Below are 13,391 nucleotides of genomic sequence, written 5' to 3' on the forward strand. Positions count from 1 at the left end.
TAACATAAGCTGTGGACCTGCAACACCTATTATTATTTCCAAAGCAGTACACACTTACTTGCCTTTTCTTGCTGCCAAAATTAATGGACTCATCACTGGGTGGTCTTCTGCCATTAGAACAGATCCACTCACAGACAGACAGAAGGACTTCGTTTACCCTTCCTCCTCCTCCATCAGATCTGAACGAAACATGGCACTGCAACTTACTGACTGGTCTGTCTGCACTATCTCGATAATAAAAGATTTTACTGTTCTGATATTAATGCAATGTTTCTATATTTAAAGGACATTAATTGGATGATGATTTTTTTTTCTTATTTATCCTTTTAATCATGTTATCTATAATATGAACAAAAATTTATGTCAATATTAAAATAAAATAAATTGGATCTAACAATATGATGATGTATACCTTTCTTATTGTTCAAAAGAATAAACCTTATCTGATCTACAAATGCTTAATCTTCGGATCTGAAATATCAATCTGTAAGGATGCAATGAGAACTAGATAGGGGAAGGGAGATTAACAGAAAAACCTTAATCTCTCAAATGCTGAGATGCTACTCAAATATCAATCTATTTATAGACAAGAGCAGAGGGTCTATGATAAAATATTAAGAAAGTTCCTCCGGTTATCTTCTGTAGAATCATACTTTAATATGGACTTCTTTTCTATTAATCAATACCCATAATCAGAATTCGATTATATCTATAATATATTTTATTTAATTAGATAGTATCATATAATCTAACAAATCTACGGAGTTATTATATGTAATACGAACTTCTATATGAATTTTAACGGTGGTGGTGTGTGTTAAGGATTATAATATATATTATTTTCATATAATTGGAGATAAGAAAAGGAGGAGGATGTATTGTTCGTCATGCTTTGAGATTCGTGTGAGGTTTTGATTGATAGCTTTATGATGGTCGCGGAGACCATCGGTGCCGTTACAAGGCAGGGATGGAAGGAATGGAAAGAATGATCCACTCGCTCGCTCGTCGTATGCTTCCCAAAGATTCCACACGCGGAGGATTGCGATCGAAGGAAATAGGGGAGGCGAGGAGGCTCGACGACTCGGTCGCCGAGAGCACAGGGAGGCCAGGAGGGCTTCACTACGCGGCCGCCGAACGGGGGCTGACTTACTACATGCCCAGCCCGGCCGCCGCACTCCCCCCCTCTTTTGATTTTTAATTCCTCGCCCGGATGAATACATTATTGCCGGGGAAGGAAAGAGGGGGACGGACAAGGACAGCAATACAAGGAGTCGTCGTCGTGCTTCCGAATCCGTCCGCGCTCTTGCAAGCTTTCCAGTTCCGAGATACCGCAGAATCCATCACCCGGCTCCCAAATCGCAAGTTCCTTCAAAATCTAATATTGTCTTCGTTTCCTCATCCCTTTCGCATTCCATGTTTCCTCCCCTGCTCCTGAATTTTTGCGTTGTCCTTATGATCCTTCTGATTGTTTAACTTCTTTGATTTTTTTCCCCCGATTTGATCTGTTACTCCCCCGCGGCCGGCGTGGTTATCGGTGACGATTTTATCTTGCTGATCAAAATTTGATCTTTTTCAGTCTGTTCCCTCCCACCTGGCATATGTGACGCTTTGATCCATGGCGAGTAGGAGAGGACGAATCCGGTTCAACGTGGGTGGGAAGATCTTCGAGACGACCGCCACCACCCTCGCCAACGCTGGTCGCCATTCGATGCTCGGTGCTCTCCTCGACGACTCCTGGAACCCCCGGCAGCCCGTTGAGGGGGAGGCCGCGGATGCCGAGTACTTCATCGACCGCAACCCGGCATGCTTCGCCGTGCTTCTCGACCTCCTCCGCACCGGCGAGCTCCACGTCCCGCCCAACATGCCGGAGAAGCTCCTCAACCGCGAGGCCCTCTTCTACGGCCTACTCGACCAAGTCCGCGCCGCCCGGTGGGGCCCGTTCGACGGTAACCGCCTCCAGCTGGTGGACTCCGTCTCTGGTCGCGCCCCCGGCGACGGCACGGCCATCCGCGCCGGCCCGGATGGCGGCTGCTGCGTCGCCCACGGCAGCATGGTCCACGTCTACGACTGGATGCTCGAGGAGCACCGTCCCATCAGCCTCGACTACCAGCAGGTCAACGACGTCGGCTACATCGACGCCGAGAGCATCGTGATCAGCGCCCGCGAGCGGCTGGGGAAGGGCGACGGCGGGATGGGCGTGTTCTCCTCGTCTACGGGGGAGCTGCGGCACCGGTTCAGGGTGTCCCACGACAACCAAGTCAAGAGCTTCACCGCTGGCGCTCTCAGCTTGGGTAGCTCGGACTACAAGATTTTTGCCAGTTGCAAGGGGAGGTGCAACGAGTACGGGATCGGAGTGTGGGATCAGATCACCGGGCAGCAGGTGGACTTCTTCTACGAGCCACCCGGTTGCTCTCTCGGCGACGCCGATAAGCTCCAATGGCTCGACGGCGACAAGTGCTTGATGGTGGCCACATTGTTCCCAAGAACAGACAACTGTTTCATCGGCCTGTTGGACTTCAGAGACAAGAGCGTGAACTGGTCCTGGTCTGATGCAGGGACCTCTGTTTCCTTGTCGCTCGACGAGAAACGAGTCCTCCACGCAATCGCCATAGAAGATAGCCGATCGATCTGCGTGGTCAACCAGTACGACGACTTGGGGTTCATTGATCTGAGGAGCAATGCAGGGGGTGTGCGATGGAGCTCAAGAAGCAAACTCACGAACAGGAAGGCTCCTAACGAAGAGAGCTGTTACCCGAAGCTCGCGACGCACAACGGGCAGCTCTTCTCGTCAATGAACGACGGCATCTCGGTGTTCTGCGGCCCGGAGTGGGTGCTGACCTCGACACTGAGGAGGAGCTACGGTGGTTCTATCTGCGATTTCTCGATCGGAGGCGATCGATTGTTTGCACTACACAGCGAGGAGAATGTGTTCGACGTTTGGGAGACACCACCCTCTCTCACCATTTAACCGTTCTTCCAATTACTCATTAGTCAGTAAGAAAGAAGAAAAGAGTGGTGATGATGGTGCTTCCTTTCTTTTGTTTCCTCATCGATCTAAAGATATGATTTACGAATTTGTGGGTTCATAGCTTGCAGAGAATGGCTGCTTGACAGCAATCAAAATTCAGCATGATAGAAAAGATGTTTGAGTGTGTTTGTGAATGTTATAAGTCTGCAACTCATGCTTCATCTTTAAGCTAAAGAAGATAGCTTCTGTTTCGGCTGTTCAATAGTGAGGAAGGTCCCTTGTTCTGCTTTAAGGTATCTTTCTACACCATTCTTTTGAGGCAAAAGAAGAGGTCTGCTGCCCTTTCTCTTTTCCTTTTGGTCAGCTCAGCTTTGGTTTGTCAGAGCAGCACGACCTAATCCACAAGAACCAACTCCTTGCTTTCCTTGGACAACCAACTTTAGTGACTGATTGATATCAGCCAATGCAGTGGTGCGTCAGATGGGCAGCAACAGCTGACTGCCTACTAACTCAAAACTGAAGGGTTGGTGGCTGTGCTTTTTTGCTTTTTATTCTGTTCATTTTCCATCATTTGCAAATTTTAGGCAGTAGCTACATACTGCTTCTGATAAGTTTGATTCCCCAACCACAGTTGATATGCCACTACTCACCTTCACAGATGTATTCCATCTCCTATCCTATCTACTTGCAGACCAAACCCCACATAAATGCTCAGCTGTTGTGGGATTTCTTATGTTCTTGATCTTTGTAAGCTTGATGGAACTTGTGCAGACCTAGTTACTGTTCCTAGTAGAATTCATGCTTCAAATTAACATCTCATATGTGTAAGGCATAACAAAGATTGAAGTTATGCTTCAAAAGAAACATAAGGGCAACAGTCTCCTGATTGCACTCAATGACATACTACTTGATCTCATCATTTTCCCAAAGATGATACTGGCTCCTCGAATCAATGTTCATATGAAGGAGCTTCTTCATTGAAATCTGATATCTTGGTCTTTTCACCATCATTTTCTTTGTTTCATCAAACCTACATTGACCCCTTGTCAGTCAGCAGAGAGAGTTTCATGGAAATGGGGTGCCTGAATTGATGTCACATATACTTGACTTTTCTTTTCCTTTTTCTTTTTTTTGCATCACTTGTTGATATTTAAAGTTCATTACAGTATTAATCACTCAAGAAAGAACAACCTCTTTGTAGATTATTCTGCCCAATAATGATGGAGACAATCTACTAGTCAGTAGGCTGAAAAAAATAGCTGACCCAATAATGACTAGTCATTAAACTATATATTGTAAGATGGTTAGCTTGCAGATGTTTCAATGTTGATGCAGGCATCATCCAAGGCTTTGTTTCTATGAAAGCAAAACCAAAACAACACCAAAGCCTTTGAGGCCATCTTCTTCTCCATACCAAGAAAAGTAGGTGAAGGATGGTTCTGTTTCACTACATCTTACTTTCTGAAATCAAATCAGCCATGAGCACTACAAGCAACCCAATTTTAAAGGAACCTGTCATTTTCCTTCAATTAACACAGTATGTGAGTCATCTGTCCTTTTCTGTCTGAAGAAATCTTTGTTTTTCTTTTTGGGCTTAAAAGGATCTGAGGTTATCATGCCACCAAACAAATTTGTGTGGATTCTCTAAAGATCTAGCCACAGATCACTTGAAATTTGGTTCCTAGACAGATTTCAAAGCTTAAATCTTCCTTATCTTGTACTTGAATACTTGATTGGATGCTGTATAAGCATCCTACATGTGCAAAGTCTTGTTTTAGAATGCAAGTTGTAGTTCTTATTGAAGTGTATTTAACTATTCATTAATTATTTATATTTGTTGAAACGAAATTAATTATTTTGGGAAGTATTTCATAAGTTAATGGAGAACACTAACTGATATCACAATTATCCTAATGACAACATTCTGATTACCTATATCACATTAATGTATATATATATATATATATATATATATATATATATATATACTAAGACACTTAATTTTTTTAATTGATATTAATTTAAATATATACTATAATTAAGATTCTTAAGGCAAAGGGTAAGTGTTGGATACGAGATTTAATATCAGAATCTTGTCGTAATCGAATAATACTTATTTTGATTTTTTTAAAAAAATATTTTAAATTTATCTAACATTTAAATCTAATAGAAAGAAATATTAATTTGCTGTCAGAGAAATCTTGTTGGATACAATCCTTGATAGTTATGAAACATTTCAAATGAACATTAAATCATTGAGTCATTATCAAATACTAAAAAATTTTATTTTCAAATAAGTGGAGTCAATGCTTTTATCTTTGTCGAGCTTTTATCGTCTGACTTTTAGATCTCACTCCAAAACATGATAAGATTAAAAAAAAAAGGATCAAGTTAGATTAGGTCGATTTTATCATTTTTGTCGTTCTGAGTTGAGAATCAAAATTTACATCAATATATTAGTTTTATAATGAGGGTTCGAAGAAAATATCATAAGAAAATCAAAATCAAGAGAAAAAATTAAGGAAGAAACTCCTCTTCCAACCTTCATCGTTATGACCTACCTTATATCAAGCTTATCTATTCCATCTACGAGAGCCTACCCTTATATCAAGCTTATCTATTTATACCTAGAATTAAGGCATTTACTCAAAACACAAACATAAAAAAATCTAATGTCTCTACCTAAGTTATAAGTACCAGAGTGTTTAATGTATGTTGATCAGATAACATTTTGTTTTTGAGCATAATACGTCTATCTCATCAGTATTTTTGCATATTATGTCCATCCACGATATACCTATGACTATTAGAACACATAATGTATCATAAATGAGTAAATCATTTTATTTTACTCACCTTACATTAATCTAAAACAAAAAGTAAGAAAATATCGATGCATCGGCTTTGATACAGTAAGTTTAAAATCAAAATTATTATTACTCATCAAATCATGACAATATAACATGGAACATAGTCCGTAACCTTATATCCCCAAGAGAGATAATTACTAGTATATGATAGTAGTTATCCAATATCAGAAGCATCCCATATCTCTCATTTTTGACATCATACATACCTAATTTAAACTAAATATTGTATATTTTTGATATATGATACGGTGCAATATCATATATATATATATAATAATAATAATAATAATAATAATAATAAATAAATATTTATTTATGTATGTATATGTATATTTTCCATCCACGACAATTGTATGCAGTCTTCCTCATAATTTCGACAGCCACGGAACGCCTATGCGGTAATGAGAAGTTGTCGGCCGGTTAACCAGTAATTACGAAACTGAATCACACAATTAACGATTAATTAATTACAACTTTATATTAACACGCATATTGTTCGCAAAGTCGAAGAAAATAAAATAACCCTTTGCCAGCCAGCCTTTAATGGATTACATTATCGCCTCCTTCCCCCACCCTTCTCTCTCTCTCTCTCTCGCTCGCTCGGGTCGCCTGTCTCCTTTTTGTAGTTTGGACTGCGACTAATTTCGCGAGGATCATGGGGGAATTTTTTTGATCTCCAGATCTTCGATTCCTCTCTCTCGCCTCTCTTTGTTTAGCGATTCCTCGATCCGATCCATGTGCTGCAGGAGCCGATCGTCGAGCGTCGCTCCGAGAACGGATTAGGGTTTGGATCCGTCGAGTCGGTGGAGATCTTGATCTTTTAGGGCTGAGGTTGTCTCTGGCGGCGGTAAAATTGGTGCAGATCGAGGAGGATGGCTGTTGTTTTGGTGTGGCCTTCACTGAAGAGTGGTAGTACTTCTTTGGTTGGATTCTTTTGATTACTGGGAGATTCGGTGGCCCGGTGCTTGCGGCTTCCGATTCCGTGGAATGTAGGTGTCTAGGATCTGAAATGGTCGGGGGTTTTAGACGCTGATCGAGTGAATTCTATAGTTTTCTTCTGGCGGTGGGTGTAGATATCTAGCGGATTAGATTGTTTCGGTTCCGTTTAATCTGTAGGAGAGAATTGCAAGGCAGATCGCTGGTAAGGAAGGGTCTTTTTTGTGTAAGCCTAGAGATATACAGGATTTGCTATTGCTTGATTCTTGCGGTAGTAGTTTTTGTTGGATTACATTCATTGATGGGGCACGTTATTGGTGGAAAGTTTAAGCTGGGCAAAAAGATTGGATGCGGATCGTTTGGAGAGCTTTATCTTGGTCTGTGTTGTCCTTTGTGATTGATTTTGATAGTGTCCAACTTGGACCTCTATATGTCTTTGCTTCTGTTCCAATATGTTTGATGCTAAGCTTTTTTCCTCACTTGGTTATTTGATTCAGGTGTTAATATACAAAGTGGAGAGGAAGTAGCAATAAAGTTGGTACGTAGTTATCACTGACCAGAATTAGGTCAAATATTTTTGATTCCAACCTACTTATATGGGGAGTCATGCTTCCTCTGAATGTGAATTGGTTTGTGACTGTATTTAATGAAGCGAAACTTTTAACTCTTTTTGCATGTGTAGCCATTAACCTATCTAGGTGGCCGAAGATACATACAACAGGAACTAATTAAACGTACTTTTGCAACCAGTCATCATTATGGAGTAGTGCCATGTAACCAATGCTTGTATGGTTATCCAAACAGCCTTATACAAATGTTGAATTATTTGGTATATTACATAGAATGTCGCATGTGATTTTGCTTTTTTGTGTATGAAATGCCAGTCTTATGCCTGTAGAGATCTATTCCTTTCTGAGATTTCACGTCTGTTAAATTCAAACGCTTCAGTATGTTTCTGCTTTTGATTTTTTTTTCTGATAGTTGTTTTCTGAAGTTTATCAAACATTCTGTTGTTTTACCCATTCCTTTTGTTTGAATATGATTCTAATGTTTTTTTTTTCCTTGTCTTGTGTTTTAGTGCCTTTATTAACATTCTTTTTGTAGTACTGCAACAGAAAACTCATTGAACCTTAGCAGTTAATATCTGACACTGATATTTCAGGATTTGATGGATTCCAAGCATTTTCAACTCTTTGTAGCATTCTTTTTGTAGAACTGCAACAGAAAACTCATTGAACCTTGACATTTACTACATAATTCTGATATTTCAGGAGTCTGTGAAATCCAAGCACCCCCAACTTCATTATGAGTCAAAGTTGTATATGCTTCTTCAGGGAGGAAGTAAGTTAATCTATAAATATGTTGTTTCAGTTTAGTTGGCCAATGTTGCTGATGATTTTGGATTTTCTGTTTCAATAAAGCTGGAATTCCACACCTAAAGTGGTTTTGTGTGGAAGGAGATTACAATGTCATGGTCATCGATCTTCTCGGGCCTAGCCTTGAAGACTTGTTCAACTACTGTACTCGGAGGTTCTCACTGAAAACAGTGCTAATGCTTGCTGATCAGATGGTAATAAAATTATTTTCATGGTTCTTTTTATCTAAGCTGTAATGCTTATAGATACAAATTTTGATATATTTGAAATGAGACTGTATTGTCCTGTTTTCCAGAAGAATTGTCATAATACTTCTCCTTTGTGGTTTTTTTAGATAAACCGAGTCGAGTATATGCACTCAAGGGGTTTTCTTCACCGTGACATAAAGCCAGATAACTTTCTTATGGGCCTTGGACGCAAGGCAAATCAGGTGGGTAGTCATATTATTTTCTGTCTTCAAATTTTTCACTACAGGCAAATGGAATTATCATTTCGTGCCAAGTGAAGTCGTATAATTATGATGAGCTTTCTGTCTGGACTTTGATTCATGCTATGATATTGTATTTTCCTTAGGGCACTGTTTTTGTTCATGCACTATTTTTGCATGCTTGATTGCAATGTTCTGCAGGCCTTGCCCCACCTTGCTAAATTGTAGGCTTTCACCATTTGACTTAACCCTATCTTTAGTGCCAAGGCCCTGACGAAGAGGATGCTTGCTATGCTTATCTAAACCAAGGATGATATAGCCATGATGGAGCTGAAGTTGCTGTGCCTGGTGACAGATGATGATGGATTTGGCAAATCTGGCATAACTACTCTGCAGCATCGATCTTCTAATTGGATCGGCATTTTCTCGAGGATCAAAGTGGGACCTGATTGGATCAGTGTCTTTGGAATTGGATAAAAATTGCTAACAGCCCATTGAGATAACGCAAGGAGATTTTAGAATGGGCTAGAAAACCATTTGTAACCAGTTAGAATTGGTGAAATCTGTCGGATGTAGACCTGTTTGAGTACAATTAATTACCAGATGAATCTTGTTTGATTCCTTGATACTTTGGGGGCATAATCTCTACCCATTAAATTCCTCTCTCTCCATTAGCTGATTGAACAAGGCTAGACATTGACATACACAGTATCTCTATTTGCATATAGGTTGGAAATAACCTTGCTGATTTACTAGTGGATCACAACAACCGAGCAGCAAGGATCACATGATTGCTAGAAACAAGATTTCTATCATGGCCATCAAGGTAGGATTGTGTAATGGATGGTGATGGTGCAAACGTATTAGAGGAATCTCTTATTTGGAGGGAATTTGGTCTAGAGGGACATTCTGTAGAAAATAATTGAGAGCTAGAGGAGGTCCGGTGTGAGAGCTTGGCGAGGCTTCGTGGCAGGGTTCATTACCTTGACTGATGCTTGTTGCAGTGCCAGGGCAGTGGAGGGAGGGATCATTTCTTGTAGGCTTCTTGTTGGAATCCACCAAGCAAACTGATCAGTCATATAGAGATGGAGAAATTAGAAATGAGAAGCAGAAGGTACTTTTTGCAATTCTCATGGCCCTTCTATGGTTAAAAGATGGACCTTTTGCTGATTCTGCACTTGGCCTTGGACTTTAATCTATCCAGAACTTGTACTTCAATGTCCATATAATCTTAGAGGCCCATATCTCGTCTGAAGCCGGGGATATTAGTGGCCTGGAGATTGGGCTGGATTTTACCTACTACAAGCCCCAGTTAACATATTTGATTCAGAATCGTTGTAATATATGGATGGTAAATCAATTTCCCTTGACTGTGCTTGCTATATGTGTCCCGAGATATTATAAAGGCATTGTTGTTATTTACTATACTCGCTCTTTTATATCCTTCTCCTCACTATAGGTTCTGATCTTTGTTTACGTTGATTGGATAATTAATTTGAGTAGCTACTTTTGGTATTTCTACTTAAAAACTCTTTGATTTGAGACATCGAACATACATGATCATATCTGAGGTCTGAGGCCATGGATGATAACTTTGCTGATGCCTTTTATAGACTTGACAATCAATGGTACGTTATGAATATATGCTGAAGCAACTTTGTAGAATTTCTAACGAGTTACAAGGAGGCCATAAGGCTCATGGATCACCTGATGGTAACTGCTTGCATTTGTTCATCATTCCTCTTACAAAAAAATTCCTAAACAAATTTTTGCTTAGATTGCCTTGAGTTTATTGTGCATGCTCTTTTTCTTTTCGTTTCTTGTTTCTTATCCTGACATTTAATCTTGATGTCAGGTTTACATCATTGACTATGGTCTTGCAAAGAAATATAGGGATCTTCAAACTCATACACACATACCATACAGGTACTGTATCTGCTTCTGAGATGCTAATCTTAAAATTTTCTTCTTTCTGCAAAAGTTTGGAATATTTTGTTCGGATGCGCTTGTAGTTTCATATATCACATAACCATCGCTCAAGGAGTATTATAGGATTGATCACTAATAACATTATTAATAGGCTTAAAAATAGTTTGCCAACCTTTCGCCTTTCCGTGACTAATTACCTTGCCTTTGTTTAAGAGTGATGAATCCCAATAATTTTAGCTCAAACATCCACACCTGCAAAAAGAAAAGAGTTTTAAATTGTATATCTGCTAGTTCTGTGGGTTAAAATAAAATAATGAGTAACTTTAAGTATGAACATTGTAATTTGATGACTCTAACAAGATTAAGTTATTGATCTGCCTGTTTTGGAATGTTTATGGAATTTAGTTTGAAGAAAGTAATGCTCACTTCATGGACATTAGAAAATGAATGTGCACATCACACCCTGAAGAAATTTCACTTTTATTGCCAGAGAGATAGCATGTTTATATTTAAGGCAGTGTCCATGTCTTTTAAGGTTCTTTCTGCAAGCGGGGTTGGTGGTTAATGGCTGTAACTGTTTTCAAGAATCCTGATGTTGGTTCTTGTTTTGCTGTTATGTTTCTGTATTTTCTGTTGGTGAACATTTTGATAATCTCTGCATTACGTCTTTATTAGCATATCCAGTCCTTTTCGAGTCCTTGATCAGTTATGTAATATATCGTTGCTTATTTGCAGGGAGAATAAGAACCTGACTGGAACAGCACGTTATGCAAGTGTTAATACGCATCTTGGTGTTGGTGAATATCTCTCACTCTAGTAATTGACAAGTTACAAAATTATATATTATTTGGCTTCATTTTTCTCTTATTATGGTCACATGTCTATTAACAGAGCAAAGCCGGAGAGATGATTTAGAATCTCTTGGTTATGTACTTATGTATTTTCTAAGAGGAAGGTCAGGATTGATTCTTTTTATCTTTTTTTATTGAACAGTCAGTTGATACGACTATAATTATTTTGCATCCTCCAACCTTTGGCCTTTTTATCTTCAGTCTTCCATGGCAAGGACTAAAAGCTGGCAATAAAAAGCAGAAGTATGATAAAATTAGTGAAAAGAAAATGCTTACTCCTGTAGAGGTAATTCAGAATCTTCTTTCAAAGAACTTGATCAATGGAATCATTTTCTATTGCAACTTACTGGCATTATGAGAAAGGTGAATGAGAACTAATGGTAAAATCTTTGTTGTGAATCAGGCACTTTGCAGATCATATCCATCAGAATTTATATCTTACTTCCACTATTGTCGTTCCTTGCGGTTTGAGGACAAGCCAGATTATTCTTACTTGAAGCGGCTATTTCGTGATCTATTTATTCGAGAAGGTTGGTCCAGATATTATTTTATGATGCTTTCTCTTTTACTTGCCGCTTTAGTTATTTTTCTTTCTAACAGCAGCAACTATTTTAATATTTGGTCCCCCTCAAGCTTCACATACAAATCTCTCTCATTATTGTGTAGGGTATCAGTTTGATTATGTTTTTGACTGGACTATTTTGAAGTATCCCCAGATTGGTGCTAATCCTCGAGTACGGGTATGGTCGGAATTCTAAATCACCATGACCTGTCCCATGTTTTTGTTAGTGTATTGCAATATTTTCTTTCTTCGCAGCAACCAAGTGGAAGAACAAGTGGAACTATTGGTCAGTCTTTGGAAAGGGCAGAAGGAACTTCAGGTTTGTTTTTTTGCCTTTTGTGAAGGCTTAGTTCTCTACAATATACTAATTGATCTGCTGATTCATGTGTTCTTTCTTTTATCAGCGGGGCAAGAGGTTCGGGATAGGTTCTCAGGTGCGGTTGAGGCATTTGCCAGAAGGAATGCCTCAAATTATGGTCATCATGGTGAACACTCCAAACACAAAATATCAGAAGATGCTCATGTAACACACAAGGAAGCTGAACTCTCTCTCTCTCTCTCTCTCTCTCTCTCTCTCTCTGCGCAAATAAAAGCATGTGCTTGCTTTTGCTGTGTGTGTGCATGCATGTGCATTATGGTTGAGTGTGGTAAATCTTCTATTTTTCTGATGATTGTAATCACCCATGTTAGTTCATTCATTGGATTTTTGTAATTTGCTTTCATTGCTGTAACCATTGCTTCTGCTTTTAATTCTAGATGGAACCAGAGAAACTCCGTACAAAGTCTCGCAGTGGGAGCACATCCAAGAGGGCTATTTTCTCAAGCAGCCGGCCGAGTTCCTCCGTCGAGCCTAATGAGACTCAGCACGGCAGAACAAGCAGGATATTTTCTAGTGGCAGCCGCCCTTCCAGTGCCCAAAGGGTGCATCAGCCGGTTGCTGATTCCAGGTCTTCATCCATCTACAGATCCGCAGCTGTCCGAGGATCATCCCGGAACGAACCTCTTCTTCGAAGCTTGGAACACCTCTCTCTTGGTGCAGAAAAGAGAAAGTAAGACACGCCCAATATATGTTCCTCTTTCGAGGGCCATTATCCTGATTAACCCTTGTATCAGTATGTCATACCTAATCATGCTACAATGTGGCCTGATGGTCATAGGATGAGCTTCTAAGGCCTAACTTTTCAACTTTTACGTTCAATAACCGAAGTCAAAAAGCTGCCTAAGACTTGCCATATCACCAATCTCAAACCTTCAAGAACTGCCATCGCCCGGCAACGCTTTTCACGGTGGTAATAATAACGTTGTATACATCCATCTTTTTGGTGAAAACATGTCTTGGTCCTCATCCTCTAGCCTGTCGTAGTCATTATTTTTCTGCTTTTTCTCTTGCTGTTTGTCGTGCATGTAAGTGGTGGTGGTGGGTACCTCGATTTGCTGGATACAAAGAATGAAGTTGTTATGCTCTTCAGCTC

General features: G+C 39.8%; 2 protein-coding genes across 2 annotated transcripts; both read left to right on the top strand.

The window, feature by feature from the left end:
* Nucleotides 1-973: 973 nt before the first annotated feature.
* On the top strand, nucleotides 974-3,230 carry LOC103976923 (BTB/POZ domain-containing protein At2g24240). Its single transcript, XM_009392284.3, has 2 exons — nucleotides 974-1,358; nucleotides 1,577-3,230. Exon 2 carries the CDS (start codon nucleotides 1,616-1,618, stop codon nucleotides 2,966-2,968), a length of 1,353 nt encoding a protein of 450 aa, XP_009390559.1. The 5' UTR covers nucleotides 974-1,358; nucleotides 1,577-1,615; the 3' UTR covers nucleotides 2,969-3,230.
* Nucleotides 3,231-6,383: 3,153 nt separating this feature from the next.
* Nucleotides 6,384-13,271, top strand: LOC135585538 (casein kinase 1-like). Its single transcript, XM_065098298.1, has 14 exons — nucleotides 6,384-7,151; nucleotides 7,272-7,312; nucleotides 8,046-8,115; nucleotides 8,196-8,344; nucleotides 8,485-8,580; nucleotides 10,433-10,503; nucleotides 11,242-11,303; nucleotides 11,398-11,461; nucleotides 11,559-11,643; nucleotides 11,761-11,887; nucleotides 12,024-12,097; nucleotides 12,175-12,238; nucleotides 12,324-12,442; nucleotides 12,676-13,271. The coding sequence occupies exons 1-14, from the start codon at nucleotides 7,076-7,078 to the stop codon at nucleotides 12,970-12,972; spliced, it is 1,395 nt and encodes a 464-aa protein (XP_064954370.1). The 5' UTR covers nucleotides 6,384-7,075; the 3' UTR covers nucleotides 12,973-13,271.
* The last annotated feature ends 120 nt before the right edge of the window (nucleotides 13,272-13,391 follow it).

This window comes from Musa acuminata, chromosome BXJ2-3 (assembly GCF_036884655.1).
Source record: "Musa acuminata AAA Group cultivar baxijiao chromosome BXJ2-3, Cavendish_Baxijiao_AAA, whole genome shotgun sequence".
In the NCBI taxonomy this organism is placed as follows: domain Eukaryota; kingdom Viridiplantae; phylum Streptophyta; class Magnoliopsida; order Zingiberales; family Musaceae; genus Musa; species Musa acuminata.